Source organism: Melospiza georgiana, chromosome 8, assembly GCF_028018845.1.
Source record: "Melospiza georgiana isolate bMelGeo1 chromosome 8, bMelGeo1.pri, whole genome shotgun sequence".
NCBI classification, from domain to species: Eukaryota; Metazoa; Chordata; class Aves; order Passeriformes; family Passerellidae; genus Melospiza; species Melospiza georgiana.
The window spans coordinates 30,507,321-30,525,079 of NC_080437.1; the positions used below are offsets into that span (position 1 = coordinate 30,507,321).

At 38.9% G+C, this 17,759-nt stretch overlaps 1 protein-coding gene across 1 annotated transcript; it reads left to right on the forward strand.

The window, feature by feature from the left end:
* The first annotated feature begins 5,901 nt into the window (after positions 1 to 5,901).
* LOC131086611 (pancreatic lipase-related protein 2-like) lies at positions 5,902 to 17,743 on the forward strand. Its single transcript, XM_058029698.1, has 12 exons — positions 5,902 to 5,950; positions 7,068 to 7,222; positions 8,201 to 8,326; positions 9,199 to 9,333; positions 9,827 to 9,935; positions 10,669 to 10,788; positions 10,903 to 11,025; positions 13,249 to 13,364; positions 14,285 to 14,414; positions 15,019 to 15,130; positions 16,155 to 16,319; positions 17,581 to 17,743. The coding sequence occupies exons 1-12, from the start codon at positions 5,902 to 5,904 to the stop codon at positions 17,741 to 17,743; spliced, it is 1,503 nt and encodes a 500-aa protein (XP_057885681.1).
* The last annotated feature ends 16 nt before the right edge of the window (positions 17,744 to 17,759 follow it).

Below are 17,759 nucleotides of genomic sequence, written 5' to 3' on the forward strand. Positions count from 1 at the left end.
TCATCTTGTAGCTTTTCATTAATTTATTTACAAAGAGGCTATAAACTAGATACTTTTCATTACATTATTTACAGAAAGATGCTATAAACTAGATACTTTTCAACAGTCTACCCTGTATTAGCTGGCCTCTCTCAAAGGAGTTTTGCAAGACCTTCCAAAAATAGCAGAGGGCAAAGGTGTTTCATTGAAACCAACCTGCTGGATTTAATTCCAGTAGTGGCCAACAAATTCATAAAATTCTGACAGTTTTCTCAAAGCATACTAAAAACTCAAGTTGCCTGAAGAAACAGTACTCAGAAGGAAAATAAACTTACAGTCAGCCTTGTTGCTCTTATCAGCAAATATGACAAAAGAGTGTTCCCTGTGCAAGCCATCCTTTTGTGCAGGGAGTGGCAAAGCCAGTGAGAGGCACCAAGCAGACCTTGGGAACCATCCATGGGCTGCTTCTCCTCATGCCAGCATTTCCAGGAGTTTTCTGAGGAACAAATCTCTAAATCACAGCTCCAAACTGAACCCTCCTTGCCAGGCACGACACCAGTGGGGCACACACACAAACCTGTGGTCACAAGGGGAGAGGCCACCACAAAACAACACAAGGTTTTATGAAGGCAACACAGGTGTTGCCACACCACAAGCACTTAAGAATATATTTATACTGGTACAAACATAACAGTGTTGGAAATGGGATTGTGATGGAACAGAGCCAGCACCTGCAAAATGACAATTAAACCCAAAAACACCAGGCCCCATATCACATCCAAGGTCTGATATGGAACCATCTGGGGTTTTTCTTATGTGTTTCCATTTAATAGTGACTAACAGGTTGTATAAATTAATGTAATTTCTTATTTTCATTTTTTGCACTGCAATTTGCACCCCAAAAAATTAAATCAATGCACATAGTGCCCATAGGGCTTAAAATACCTTGCTGCAGATTTAAAATTTTCCGTTTATATCATATTCCTTAGGTCCCTATTTTGTACTTTTTAATTCAATATTGCCCTCAGAACATGCACTGAACACCAGAGTGTTTTATCACAGAAAATGATGACCAGGTAATTCACCTGGAATTCTCTTTGATGAAAACTAAGGCTGGTATAAATATATAATTTATAATACATATAAATATATGATATCTGCTGGAATAAATATATTTTCTTCATTAAGATACAAACTTCAGATCTTACCCCATGTAAATCAGAAGAACACTTGGGCTTACATGAAAGTTACAAATAAATCATGCAACAACTGTTAGTTTAGATGGGATTAAAATACAAAGTAAATGGAACTTAACATTTGGTGCTCTTTCTTTAGCTAAGAAGTATTTTATTTTAGGAGTCTTCCCATTGGGATTGCCATCAATAAAAGTATTAGAAGTCCAATCATAAGAATGGCACAGCAGATATAAATAACAATCCCTTTATATCTTTTTCAGCAGCCAAGCAGGCTGGAATGAATAGAAAAATAGTTGCTGGAATTTAAGATTTTTTAAATTCAAATTTGTTACAACTGATACATTGGAAAAGGCGACCTTTACATTACTGTTGCTATCTATAATATTCACACATTATTCATAAACCAAAACTGAATTATACACCCTGCAATGTGCATAGATAGGCAGGTCCCTGCCCAGAAAATTTATTTTCTAGATCAAGACTTCACAGTGGTGCAATTAATATTGAGAGAAAGGAAAAAAGTAAATAAAATAACCAGCCCTGAACAATAACTTGCCTGAATTATCCCTATTAGGCCTTTTTTGAATTGTAGGATATTATATGCACTGCACCTCATCATGTAAGATGATTACAGATGTTGCTAAAGAAGAGAGATTTTAGGAGAGAATGCACAAAACTGTGTTTTAGGTGCAGAAAGAACCTTCTTCCACATTTGGCAACTTCATCCCTCACAAAAACACATTCATTGATAAAACTTCAGGACAGAAGGAATTTTCCTTGCTGCTTTTGATAATGGAGAACAAAAGACTAAAGTCCATCTTATCCAGCCTGATGGAATAAGCAATCATTTTCCCATGTTATAAGAAAAAAATATTAAATATAAGAAGTCAGCCAAGAACAGAGATGAAGGTCTGAATGTCATCTATGAAAAGAAGAGGTTCATGGAGAAAGCAAACACAAAATGCCTTGTTCCTTTCTTTCTACCCTACAGGGGACATGAAATGAAGCTGGCACTGCACCCCTGAAGAGAAATGGAAGGAGATGGTTCTCCTCACATTTGTATGATTCCAAAGTGCTTGATACAGGATGCTGGGTGTGCTAGAGCTGTGCATGAGTTCAGCTTGGACAAGCTCAGGGATGAGAAACCCTCAGGCCCTTCTCAGGGATGGAGAGTCAGCATTTTGTTGCTTGCTGCCTCCTCCCCAGGCCCCAGATAATACCAAAGCAGCTAACCCCATTAAAGTGCAAAGATTTCTAGAAGCCAGCACAGAAGTGCTGACGTCTGACAATGCTGCTGAGCTATGAGCTTTCCTGGTATTAGCAAACTAGCATAGAAAACCCATTTCATGCCTGTCAGCTGGAGCAAATCCTCTGAGTAATTTGTTACATATATGAGGATACCTTGCTCTCCCAGTAACCTTGTCTTGAACACTGGAGGAGAGCTGTGGTGTCTCCCTGGCTGCTGAAAGGCAGCAAGAACCTTCCTAGAGTCACTTCATGTGTTCTGAGAAAAGCCTGGGTAAGTTAAACTTCATTGGATTCTCAATGTTCTCAATTGATCTGTAAAAATTGCATAGCACACATTTACATCTAGGATGTGAGACAGTAATGTCCTCATCTTGGGTAAAATCAAAAACCCTTTAATATTTTGTCTCTTTAATTTTATCTTGGCAAAGTCAGTGCATCTTGTAAGTGATCTGAAATCTGCACCACCAGATTGAGTTGAGTCCATGCTGCAGCAGAGGGTTCAGGTATGGTTTGGGACTATAATACCAGATTTGAGAAAGTCTTTTTAATGTAATGAGTTATTCACATTCCTTGAGCTCCCCTGAGAACATAGACACCAAAATACACTGCATAGGCAAAATCTATGAATTCAAATTATTCAAGAATAATTCACTGAATCAACTAGATTCACTTAGAAGTTTGAGCAACATGTTTGTGCAGCAAACTTTCCTTCTGAAGTGTGAAGAAAAGGTGAGGATAGAAGGAAATGAGAGTTTGGGCCAATATTATATCAGAAGGTAAGATTAAATACTAATTTTCTGTGGGGCCCTTAAATTCTAATGAATTCTTAATGATATAAAAAAACAAGCATGAAGTACTTCCAAATGTGATGCTTTATCAGAGATCTGAGTATACCACACATCACAGTTCTGAGTTCTATAACCCATCACTGAAGCCAGTTTTGTTCAGGATGACCTAGGATAACGTGGAAGCAGATTTTTTGTGTGTGTGCATCTTTTAAGCACTTCTTCATTTTTGTCATCTTAACTTCTGTGGGTAACTGGCTAACTGATTAATTTGCAACCCAACAACAGACTTGAATGATGTGAGTGGAGGATAACTCTTCATAATTAATGATTATTCAACCCTTTACTGGACTAACTTAGTCTTGAAGAGATTAATAGGAACTCCATGAACTCCATACTAGACTTGATTCTTAATTTTCTCTTAGGGACACAGAGTTGGAACCTATATTTTCTTCTACAATATACCGCTGAAGAAATCACCCTTTCAAGGCTAGCTTTATAAAAAGAAAAGGAAAACCTTGAAAATGCTTTTGTACCTAGCATTTTTAAGATCCACTTTAACCCAGTTCATATTTGTGTGTGCTAGATATGGAATAACTCATCAGTCAGTGGAAAGGATTATACCAAAAGGGAGTCTCCCCTTCCTTGTCATAGGAGGTGTCAGTAGTCACCCTTTGACTTAAAGGGTTTAACACTAAAATGTGGAGATGCAGGTTTCTCATTTGTATCTACACAAAATTATAGAATCATTTCGGTTGGAGAAGCCCCACATGCACCTGCAGGAACAAAGATTTCTAGGAAAGTCTCATCAGAAACCTGAACATAATAGTATAACAACAATATAGTACTATGTGAAATGACATCATTATCAAAACACTAAAAAATAAAATTACTGCAATTAATACAATTTAATTATGAAGATTCATGGTGATTGAATGTGGTGACAATCTGCCCCAGGAACTATTCTCTTCTCTTTAAAAGCATTTTTGTCACCTTTTCAAAGAAAAGTCAGGTATTTCATCTGGTAGCAAAATTAGAGATAAGAGATCTACAAGATGAACAAATAACAAGTGACAGACTAAGCCATTTAATTTTTTTATCATTTTTCATACTTCTTTCTGCATTTTCTCAAGTGACAGTTTGAACCTGGCAAACATATGCTAGCTCATCCTAAAACATCTTGTTTGTGTCTTCATGTTGCAACAGTAGACCTAGATATCAAACACAAATTTGAACATTTTGCCTAAGACTGTAAGTTATTTAAGAGAGGGATCAGCTCCAGGAAGAACAGTTTTGCTATCAAAACTGAGGGGTGGAATGCAATGGATGGGGGCTCTGCCACTGCCATCAGCGGGATGTTAAATCACAATTTCAGCTCAGCCTTACACCAAGATGAGCAGCCCCACTAATCCTGAAAGGCCCTGTGTTTGTTCAATATTTACATCACACTTGCCAGCAATTTTTAGCTTGAAAAATAATAACCAATGGAGGGCAATAACAGCCTGTTTGAAACTTTGCATTAAGTGGGTGGGGTCATGCAGCAACTGGTCGGACCTGGTTGGCGTTATCTCAGATAAAGGCTGACAGAGGGAGATCTCTTTTGGCATTACCCAACACAGCCACAGGTGCAGCTGTGTGGAATCCAAGCACTGTGGAGCAGCAGAGGGTGAGCATCCCCGTGCCACGTGCCCTTGGAGGGCAGGCACGGAGCTGTTCTGCTCCTCTCCAGGCTCCTCAAAGAGCTTCTGCAAGGTTTGCCGCGAGCAGCGGAGAGGCTGACCCTGAGAACTTGCTCTGAGCCTTGCCAAGGTAAAATGGGATGCACTGGAGCCAAGGACATCTAAGGGACTGAAATAAGGATCATGGTGATGAGGGGCAGGGTGTTTGGTGAGTGGCTGGATGACAGGAGATGGAAGCAGGACGTGCTTGAACCTGCACTTGGCTTCACAGCGACGAACTCTTTGCTCCTAACAGTGTTTTATGGATTTCAGAGGATGCAGGGCTCTGGTTGGATGATCTGGGCATGACATTAGATTTTTTAAGAATTACCTATTTTCCTTTGAAGATAAGTTGCTCATGGTAGTAGTGAGAATGCACATTCCCTCTTCACCTTGGAGTAAATGATGGGTTCCATTTACCACTGTGCTTACCTATCAGCTGGTGATTAAGTGATCAGGCAGATGAGGGCTGATAAGCATGCATGGCTGATAGCAGGGATCAAAATTAGTTTCAAGACCATCTGTATGATTTACAAGCACAAACTAAGTTTGTTCTTGGGTTGTTTGTTTTAATGCAATCATTGATGGCAGTTCTGTGAGTAACTTTTCTGTGAAATCCTAGGACAAATTTCAGTCTGTAATATGTTGTTGCAAGTCTTGTTAGAATTTAATTTGCATGCCCATAAAGTGCACCTGTACAGAGAAAAAAAGTTTCTGTTTGTCAAGGACAGGAAGATGATCTTTAAGGATTCCTAGAGGATATCCTGATCATGCAAAATCTCCATGGCAAACAGAAATAATCCCAAAGCTATTTTTTTGAAACCTTGCTATTTTTGAGGAGGAGTTGCTTTTTTGGATCTTAGTAAATGACTGAAGTACTGAGTTTCAAGGGGTTTTAATGGGTTAAGGGAACCCTTGGGTGAATTCCAGATTCTAATTTCAATTATGTTTGAATTGTGTTCTTATTCACTTCAGATGCATGCAGTATGGATCACTACTCTTTTTCTTCTCAATGCAGCCAGAGGTGAGACATATCATTAATAAATTCTATAAAGAGTAAAAATGATGTGCAGCTTACACCAGGATATCTATATTCTAGAAAAAACCTGTTCATTGGAATGGATTTAACATAATTCTTCATTAGGACCACTGAGACATGTCATGTCTTTCCCACATTTAACTCATTACTTTTTAATTCTGTAAAGGTTTTTGCAGCTAGTAAACAGAATGGGAATCAGAAAGGTATTTTTAGATGCAAATTGATACTGAAATTCTTCCAGAACATTTCCTACCCTGAAATCACTACAACCCTGGTAATGAGAGTCTAGGCACCTACTCTTCACAGTGCTATGCAGAGAACAAGAAAATAGTCATTGTCCAAAATACCTCTTCAATGACAGGAAATAATGGACCTTTCAATAGCAATAAAAATTTCTTGGGATTTCACAACTGTTGTGCTATAACAGTGTGGAAGGGTGACAATTAATGGCAACACCCGCATGTCATATTTGCACCATTACTGTATTAAAGGCACAAAAGAAATTGTGAAACTGGTCCTTCAGGCACAGATCACACATCCTGAGGCTGTGCTTTGCTCTAGGCTTCCACTCAAATTACACTTTATTGCTTCCACTAAAATCTTATGGTGATGAAAACAAGGAGGAAGATGTTTAATGTCTGTTGCGGAGCAAGAAGTAGTATCTATTTTAATGTTTTGGTTTCTTTTTGCTCCTTCATGAGCTGTTGCACAAGAAATAACAATTTAGATAATCCCTGGAGTTTAGGACTGATCTAAAGGACTACTCTGTGCTGACAGCAAAAGCTGATTTCTTCTTCCCCGGATCAAGATTTTATTGTCTTGTTCCAAGGGCTGTGTTAACAATATGTTGAACCAAACTTATCCTGAGCTCACCAGGCTGAGCTCCAGGCTCTGTCTGCAGCAGGAACCACTCCTGAAGTTCAAGTCCTCACCTCAAACACCCAAGCACAACTGAGCCCCTTAATGAAAAGTGCTCAGAAGTGCCCTCCCAATCCAAATCAGGCTTGTTGGGCTTTCCTGATGTAAACCCTCTCCTGCCAGCTTCGTGTGCAGAACCTGTGACATTGCCAAACACGAGTATCTCTTTCTTTGTGCACCCCAGGAAGGGAAGTTTGCTACCAAAGGCTTGGATGCTTTTCAGACAGCCCCCCATGGGCTGGGATCCCAGGGAGACAACTGGCAGGCTTGCCCAGCTCTCCAGATGCTGTGAACACAAATTTCCTTCTCTACACCAGAGATAACATGGTGAAATACCAAGTAAGAAAATGCTTTGTTTATAAATACTGACGGTGTACAATACATTCAATAAATTGTAGGGACAGTTTCTTTTCTCACATATTTTGCTCATAAGACTCCTGGGAGAACCTCAAATTGTATATTAGACACATGATAATTTTCTTCTATCTTTTTTTTCCTTTTTCCTCATTTCAGCTCCCTGAAGGGCCAGGTATATTTACAACATACATTAATCACAGCCCTCTAACACAAGTTATTACAGGTAAAAGGCTCCAGAATTAAGGGGTTTTATATAAACGGCAGTCACAATCAATGGAGGTATTTATTAAGTCACTTCAGAACAAGTCCAACTCCTCCAGCTGAGGGCCTATGGGGTTTTGACAAATCAGTCTTTCACTGAAGGTGAGATGTCTGCTAATTAGTGCATGACATCCCCCTTTTAAGTCAACAAAAGCATAACAAAAATTATGTCAGAGCTAGTACTCAGATCTTCTTTTAAAGAAAATAATGTCTTCTTTCTCAATACACACCAAAATACCTACAGCCTCTCAATTTGTAAGCCTGGTGGGATTTCCCATCAAATAAAAATGAAGCAATTGAGGTCTTATCTTCAAAGGAAAAAAGAAAGAACAATAGGTATAATTTCAAAGTCAACCACATAATGCCTTTCAGAAGATGCTATCTTTGCATTTCCATTGCCAAGTTTGATAAAATCTTGTACTTACATGGCATGTTGTACCAGCATATCACAAAGCATTGTGCAGAAGATGCCAGTATCATTAATTCAATTAACCAGAGAAGTGAAGCATTTGTTGAAGTGATTAATTGATTAAATGAGACTTGAAAGGCAGTTTAGGAATGAGGAGTAAGACCCATCTTTTCCAGGTCTAGAACTATGCCTTAACCATTGGGGCACTCTGCCCTTTATCCAAATGTACAGTGGGATGGAACAGTCACATCCTTGTTGTGTTTGCTGGTTGTTTGGTTCTCTTGGCACAGAAAATTTCAGCTACAAATCCTTCAACTATAAAAGCTTCGAATTTCCAAGCGCACAGGAAAACTCGTTTCATTATCCACGGCCACCTTGCTGGAGCAGATCTCCCCTGGATAACAAGCATCTGCAGGGTAGGTACAACTATTTTTAATAGTCATATTGCTTATATTTGAAAGCCTAAATATCCACATCTGGCTTAAAATTCCCATGTAAAATTTGCACCTCTGTTCTCTTGTTAATTCAGGGAGCACAAAAGTCAGAATGAAGCCTGGTTCCACATGACCACTGTCTTTTTCCTGGCTAGGAGTACAGTGCACCTCAGCCTTCTCCTTAATGCTCTTTTGCTGCATTCACCTCCACAGGGAAAGCTATAATAAATTGATTTTTCAATTCCTTGCCAATAATAAAGGGGAAAAAAAAGAGTGAGTTTTCTCATCTCAGCAAAAGGTCACAATAAACGTGTCAGTTTGAGTGACACATTTGATCTAATAAAACCAAAAGGCTTTGTTCAGCAGATTGGTTTCATTCTACTCTGGCACATTCCAAAAATGAAATTGTTTCAGAATAAAATACAAAAATCAGAAAGTTCTGTTGGCAGAAGTGTCTAAATAGAATATTTTGGTTATAATCTATGAACTTCAGGGCTGAACAATTCAAGCACAAATTTGAGAATTCTTTTAGATGATGCAAGCATAAAAATTTTGAAGGATAAAGCTTGGACCTATTTTGGTAACGGGGTACTGTCATTAAGAGAAGTTGGTACCTCAGAGCCAACCAAGGCATCTAGAATGGAACAAGAGCTGAAGGAAGCTTGTGGATGTCCTCTAATCACTGGTTCCACTCTGCCTCCTTGTGTTGATCTTCAGCATCAGTAGGAATTACTGGAGATGTGTCATCACCGATCACACAAAAAAAAAAACAAAATACAGTTTACAAATGCCCTGCTACCGCTGTGATTAATGGCTGTTCCCTTCTCCTCTGCTCTTTTCCTGTTCTCCACCAGTTCATGTTTCACTCTGAAGATGTGAACTGCATTCTGACAGACTGGAGGGGCGGCTCCAGTGGTCTGTACACGGACGCCGTCAACAACGTGCGCATTGTGGGGGCCGAGCTGGAGTACCTGGTGAACTTCCTCGAGGTAAAAAATATCCCTGGAATGTGCACAGTCCACATAAACATTGTGCTCAGCGTGGCACCTTTAGGTTTGATTCAATAGAGCCAGGAAGAACAAGAAGCACCCAGTAAAGCAGGTCCAAATGTTAGAGAAGGGCTTTAATCCCACACAAATGAAAATACCTGCTTTAGTGTCATAATTGACTTTGAAAAACTAACATGAATTTTCAGCAGTTCAAAAGGTTTGAAAATCTGAAATGAAAAACGAAATCCCCTAGATTTAGTGTATGAGGATAAGATGGTAAATAGCCATGAGCACCCTGAAAATGAAGAGGGGTGGGATGATTGGGAAATTACTTCTCTTTAGGTAGAGATCCCATCACCCAGAACTGTGACTTTCCACCAGAACACTCATCTCCCAGTGACCTGGCCATGTCCTGGCACTGCATGGGGACATGCTGCATTGTCACTTGCATGCCCACACTGGTTTTTTTTCTCCTTTCCATAAACCTTCACAGAAGGAGTATGGCTACTCTCCTGCCAACATCCATTTCATCGGCCACAGCCTTGGAGCACACGTTGCAGGGGAGGCAGGCAGGAGGAAGCCTGGCATTGGAAGAATAACAGGTACTGCAGTTTTATCAGCTGATAAAACTTTATATTTTCACTCAAGAGAGCTGAAGAATCATTGCTGCTTTATAAAAATACAACACAGAATGCAATGTGCTGCTTTGTCATAAATAAGTGTCCAGCCAGCATAGTGGCACACAAGTCATGACACAGACACACTTTGCTTTCTTCTAAAAACTCACTAATTTCTGCTTTCCTTCTCTCCCAGTCAGCTCTTTCTCTCCATAGGCATTGCTATGTCTAAGCCGTGCACACAGTGAGCAGCCACATGAGCAATTCAGGGAAACTGGGCTCAGAGCTGTGTTTTTTATATCTCCAAAGAGACTTCACTGACACTGAAGTGAAGGGATACCATTTTCAATAAATATTCTGGAAATAAAAACAGACTTCTTGCCAAATAAAAGTTCATAAATAAATCTACCATGTTCAGAGTAACGTATGGAGATTTCATATTTTTCAATAAAATGATGGAAATAACCCAATAAGCCAAATCTCTTCTTATATCATTGTTCCCAAAAGTAAACCAAGCTGCCATCAGCATTTTACTATACTGCAATGCCTTCAGTCAGCTTTCTATTAATACCCTGCCTGTTTTTCTAGCTGTGGGTCTCAAAATGGATTTTTTAATGTAAAGGCAGAAATGTAATCACATATATAGCATACATGACCTTTGTGTGGTGACATACAGATAATATTATTTACTCAATCAGATGTATCTCCATTAATTTAGGTTTGGATCCAGCTGGGCCCCTTTTCCAGTACACCCCCACAATGGTTAGGCTGGATCCTTCAGATGCAAAATTTGTTGATATAATTCACACTCATGCTGGTCATCTTTTCTTTGACTTTGGTAAGTTTTGGTAAGTTTTCATTTGGTAAGTTTTCATTGAAAGGATGCCATTGGCACACAGGTTGGCTACAGAACACCTGGGACTGATCTGCCAGGATCCATTGTGCATTTCAGCTCCAGGGATTCTTCAGACTTGTGGCCACCTGGATTTTTACCCAAATGGTGGGAAGAAGATGCCAGGATGCAAGCAGCTTCGTGTGCCTCCTGCAACTCGGGATATCAATGACCTGATGAGAGGTAAATACATGTTAAAGTAATACCTCATTATAAGTTACAGGAAGAAACAAAGGCTAGGATAAGGTAAGACCTTTATATACTTCATACTTGGAATAGGGATACAATGCTCAAAAATGGAACATTTAAAGCTGCCTCTGAAATACCCTCCAGTTTTCTTTTATACTAAACAAGGCAAATTCTAGATGAAAACTTCAGTTAAAGCATGCAAAATTGTGCATCACAAGCTCTCTAAGAGCCTGCCACTGTGCTGACAGGCTGAACTCAGTGGGAATTCTTCATATGAAGGACTGGTAAAATTTCATCCATGGATAATCCAAAAATGAGTATTTTAAAATCTGAGCTCTCCTTCTCCCTAGGAAGATATTACTCCCAATATTAGTGGGATTCATGCATGCCATCAAGCTTTAGTCTCTTCAAAGAGAACAGTCCAAGGTCAGAAAAATAAAAGATGATAAAATGACTGCTCCATTAGTAGTTCTTCAAAGAGAGTTGGACCATTAATCAGAATTACCCGGGGATCCAGTACAATAGATCCACAAAATCCTGCCTTCTGATCCTAACCTACAGAAATGAGAACATCTGTTATTCACAGCTAAATGGTTTGAAATCCCTACCACTAGTTAAATAATTTGCTTTCAAAAATGCTGTCCCTTAGAACTGGTTGAGAACTTAGTAACAAAGAGAACTGAAATCTGGCTGTGCTCAAAGTCACTTGCAACAAAAACACTTTCCAACTGGAATGCATAAAAATGTCTGCATTTAAATAAAAAAAATCAATATTTTTCCAGAGACATTTCAAAAGGCTCTTTGCAATGTTTTGTCATGAAGGAGAAACTCAACTTCATTGAACACGAGCAGATGGCGTTGGTTGTTCAAGGAGCTCTTAAAAAATAGAGACAGCCTTAACTCCCTCTTCTTGGCTGAACCTTACTTTGTTTGGTAACCTCTCTATTGTTTGCTAATGTTTACATTTATGTAGTGTTTTTATGCATGAAGTGCTTTAGAAATAATATTTAGTTACTTTTTCCCTGCAGTTTTTGATGCAGTGGAAAGACTATAGGTGTTAAGTGAATTTGCCACTAACATAAATTGAGCCAGCTGTAAGAGCTGAGGGTTTAAAAGCACAAACCCTTCTGAATTAAAGAAGGAGCTACTAAGAAAACATACTCAGGAAGTCTTGATGATGCAGATTATTTCCAAGAAAAACAGACAACAAGGACTTTTCAAAGAGATTTTAGTGTGAGGTTTCTTTTCTTTTCTTATGGAAGGAACAATGTGTCAACTGGTCAGCGCCAGCTGGTCTATCTTTAAGATGCATAAACATTGCAGTTGGGGGAAATTTTGATTTCACTACAACCTGTGCTAGTCTGCAACCACTTCAGTGCCTCCCAGACTTGCCCCTGTGCTTTGGTGAGCCCCCACCACATGCTGAAGTGGAATAAAACCCATTTTTATACAAACAAACTAACTTTAGTATATGGATTTTTGATATAGGAGAGACCTCGGAATCAAGGAAGACAACATTTGCTATAAGGGATGTGTAAATACAGCCCAAATAGCACTTCCTTCTTTCCTTACTGGCTGCTTATAAATTTCAGTCTGATGGGAAAAAGTACTTGTTTCAAAGAGTTCTGACAAAAATCAAGGACACGCTGCCAAATATCCTGCTTTTCAGAGGATTTCACAGAATTGCTATCAAATGACTGCACATTTTCTAGTGCTTAAAAACACCAAAAAGCCACTGAATTTATAATAATTGCTAAAATTACCTTTAATTCTAGAAATTAGTGGAAACTGTGATTTTACAGAATACCATGTTGTGATAACTGTAAGAAAAGGGAAACTACTTCACTTTAACTACTGTATGCTTTACAAAAACGGTAGCTATGAAATATTCCAGTCTTTGAAATATCAAAGAGGAACACTCCCAAATATTTCTTGTTTCACCTTGTGCATCTCCACCTCTGTTAAAAACTACCTCTTTCCAACAGAAAATAATATATTTAGGCATAAGTACACTGTCTTATTAGGAAACCAAATAATTCCCAATGTAAATATCTTTTAATCATTGCTATTTCTTTTACCTGAGACATCACTATATGTGCAAGTGCTTTTGAGGAAAAGAGACCCCAAAATGTTTCTTTGGCATGGGCTTTATGTTAGTGTATTGCTTTAATCACTTTTTACCTGTTGGGGTTTTTGTTGGTTTGTTTTTTTCCCCAGCATACAGATCTTTTGGATGTGGACACAAAAGAAGTCTCAGGTATTATGCTGAGAGCATCATCACTCCAAATGGATTTGTTGGGTACCAGTGTGACACATACCAAGAGTTTGTGTTGGTAAGTGCCAGGTCTGGATTTATCTAATTATTTCTTTTAATAATTCCTGGAACAACTTCTACACCAGGGGTCATGGGATATGGGAACAGGGGACATTCCCAACCAGATCATACCCAAACCCAAGCAATTTCACAATAAAGAAGTGATGATGATTTTGCCTTTTTTTTCATCAAATACACAGATAGCCAAAGGTCCACAAATACCAGTTTGAACAGAACCTCCCACATATCAAAACTGAACTGCCTAAACACAGCAGAGCTGTTTTTCCCCACTGCAATGAATCTGCTTTCATGCTTATCTTGTTTTACCTTCTTTTAATGGATGTCAAGGTCTTGATCTGATTGTCTGATCTGTCTAGGTAGATTAAATTCATTAAGGCTCTGCATGGGAATAAAGGATAAAGAGCTGACAAATGGAAAGCCCAACCTTCCTAAATTCCAGTATTCCTAAACATAAATATTTTTTACCATATGAGTGAGATATTCAGCCAGAAACACTTGGAAATGTGGTTTTCCATCCTATAACCAGCAGAAAACCTCCCAGTGGACCCTATGAAAAATGAATATATTACCTGGATTTTACAGATCAGGTAGCAAGGCACAACACTTTTTGTAGTATTTACTTATGGTCCCTGCAAGGAATTAGGCCAGATGTCCAACCTGTTTCTCTCATTATTTTCAACAAGATGAAATAAGATGACTGACCACCTCAACTCCTTTTTGAACCACAATGATAAATATTGAAGATATGATCTGAACTGAGAAGCAAAGACCTACAAAAAACCCAAACAGACAAACTGGGGAAAAGCTGAAATATCCTAAAATTATATTATATTTCCTATATATTATATTTCCTAAAATTTAAGAAGTGAGATTTAAATAGATGATGTCTTATAACACATATTTTTATTTTCCCCCCAGGGAGAGTGCTTTCCATGTCCAGAAGAAGGATGCCCACTGATGGGTCATTATGCTGATAGGTTTTTACATAAAACCAAAAAAGAAGAGCAAAAGGTTTATTTAAACACAGGGCCCTCCCCTCCATATGCTCGTAAGTGCTCATTTTGTGGTGTATTCTAAAATGGCAATGAATTATGTGTGAAAAAGGACCTTACACTTCTGCAGAGCTGCTGCAGTTAATGAGTTGCACTCAATAAAACATCCAGAATTTTAGGTGTTAGGAACATGCAGTACCAGCATTATTTTGGAAAGCTGAGATAATTGTAAAAACAGATCAAATGATGCTCACCTTTGGGTTAAACTTGGTTATTACGTGATGACTCAAAAATTCTATAAAGCTGCAATTGGGAGGAATTTTTATGCTGGAAGTGCATAATTTCAAATTTTAAAATGCTGCATTGTTTTTATTGGCAAAATTTATAAAACTGGAGCATTTAATGATATTTTTGCCAAGCTCATCAAGTCAAAATGGCAGGGAGCAATAAGAAATACAGTTTTAATGTAGAAACAGCCACAGGACTGGGGAACTAGGAAAATTAATAAATGAACTTCAATTTGTCAGAGGTGTTTTTTGCTTATAAGCATGTTTGTGCAATCCTTTTCTCTCTCTTAGAGACACTGAAACATATAAGAAATTTAACCCTTAGGAAAGAAATCTCCTTACAACTGTAATCCATTTGATTTTGCTTCCCAAGGCTGGCGAAAAGAGATACACGTTAAAGTATGTGCAACAGAAACCATGAAGGGAAATATAGATGTAGCCTTGACTGGAACTAATGGCTTCAGAAAAAAATATACCATTGACAAGTAAGTTTAATGTGGCTGTTGGAGACGTGGCTCTATCCCTGTTAGCACATGGAATGTACACACAGCTTTTCTTACATGTGTCACCTTGTTCTGTGTGGTCTGTGATTTACACTGTAAATTACAGACTTGTACCTGATAAATGATGGAATTTCCCTGTGCTGCAGACTGTGGTAAAAATCTGTTTGCTGGTCCCTCTTGCTTTGTGTATTTTCCTTTGTTTTCTGAGGTTGATGTTAGCCCAGCAAAGTGGGCAAGAGCTCTGTGGCTGCTGCGGGACTCAAACAGGATTTGGTGGTCTCTGAGAATACAAAGAGCTCAGAGATCTACAGTCATCCAATTATCCCCTCCTCTGGGGGATATGTGAATTAGAAAGTTGCAGCTCACCCATGAATTGTGCTGGAATATGGGATTCCTGTCCACTCAGCCTGGCCTTTTCCAGTAAATGGGAATTTAAATCCCAATTAACAGAGGCTGGTCAGCAACCCAGCTTCAATATTACAAAACCAACCTCCTCTGTGTTTGAACACAGCCTCATTACTGGTCTGTACCAGGAGTACCTCTGCTTATAAATACACCACTGCAGCAATAAACTCACAGATAATTTCAATGTTAATGTCACATTGCAATTTGTGTTTTGTTAGAGTGAACAGAGATAGCACAGAAGGCACAAATGTAAACTATAATTTTCAATTTCCTTCATGGTTGAGAGCAACCAGAAACACTGAGAGAAGTTTTTGACTTGGATTTATTTGAAGATAGATCTTATTTTTCAAAAGCAATGTATAGAATAAATCACAGTGATACTGACAAAGGCTGTGCTAAATGATAATTGTTTTCATCCTGAAAGGCACAGGAATTTCAGCAAAACTATTAAAAAACTCATAATTTTCCAGCAGTAGCATTCAAAGCCCCAACTCCCATGGTACCCCTCAGCTCATCTCCCTTATTCCCTATAGTCAAATTTTCTTTTCCCCCTCATTTGTGTAGAACATTGAGCATCACTTCTGTGCTTTTCTTTTGGCAGGGGAACTTTCAAACCAGGCAACACATACTTGAACTACATTGATACAGAAATTTCTGGGAACATTTCAAAAGTTGAGTTCCTCTGGAAAAAGCAACTGGGTCATGCAGACAGAGGCTGCATGGGAGCTGAAGAAGTCAGAATAATATCTGGGGAAAACGGGAATATGTAAGTACATAATCTAATGATGTAAAGGTAGAAGTTTTTCTCTTAAATTGCATTTTCATGTGCCCAGCTCTCCATGGCACATAGCCCAGCACACAGAAACTGCAGGGTTCAGCCCTGTACCTGCCTGGGCAGGTGTTTCATGCTGACTCCAGCCTGAGCCAACGGGCCTGGCTGCCACTGCCATCTGCAGGACTTTAGACACACTTTTGGAACATACCTCTTGTTTAGTTGTAACCAAAATTAATGCACTTTATGCATTCACCTTAATGGATTCTTTGCCCCTTTTCTGCCAAGGTCAGGATTAAATCACTAGATGGGATTTCTTGTTTGGATTTAGATGTTTATATGTTCTCATCTATGTTACAGTCTCACAAGCTGTAACTTCTACAGTACTTTAACAAGGTAAAAAATGGCAGTGTAGCTCTCCCTACAAGGTATTTTAAGGATAAACTGTCCAATTAAGAAATTACACCTAAATTATTTTTAATCAATAACCAATCACCCATGGCCCACAATGCAAACTTTTCTATCCAATTACACAAAACCACCCAAATCCATGGAGAAGAAGAAAGAAGAAGAAGGAAGAAGGAAGAAGGAAGAAGAAAGAAGAAAGAAGAAAGAAGAAAGAAGAAAGAAGAAAGAAGAAAGAAGAAGAAGAAGAAGATAAAGAATAAGAAGAAGAAAGAAAAAGAAGAAGGACCAGCCTCCACCCTAAAACCTCCATCTTGCTTTACATATATTACCATATTCTAAAACCTTAAACTCTAAGTTTTCCCCCATGTGATATCACACACTTCTATTCAAACTCCACACCCACAATCCCAGTTCTGTCATTCCATTCTGGAAGCTTCTCCATGGCCTCAGGTCAAATGCAGTGTTCTTTTGGGAGTCAGTGCCTGTCAGCACAGACAGTCTAAAATTCTCAGCATCCAGGGTTCCAACACATCCCACTCTGCCGTGTAAACCAAAGTGTGGTAAGTGGGAGAAATGGAGGGAGCAATTCCCTTCAAAAGCACCCTCCTGTTCCTGATGCTAAGGGAGCCTGACCAAAAAGGCAAACACATCCTAAAAGTTAATAATTAGTCAATTAAAAAAAAAAAAGAAGATAACATACTCTTTGTCCTCAGTCTACTGAAACTTATGCTTTGGCCTAACATGAAATAAAACCAGGGTTTATATTGATTATGTTGGCTAGCTGCCTTGAAAATGTCCCATTTTACTGACAAGTATTTCCTTAAACTCTCTCCCCTTGCCAGGTCAGTGTTCTGTGGGTGTGGAACTGTGCAGCCCAGCATGTGGCAAGCCCTGGCTCTTTGCTGAGGGCCAGGAATGCCCAACCCTCACCAGCTGCAAGAGGACCCTGCAGGCAACAACAAAGGGTTAACGAGGCTCCTTCAACAGACTTTGAGTCCAGCCCTCCATAAAAGCTCAATTTCCAAG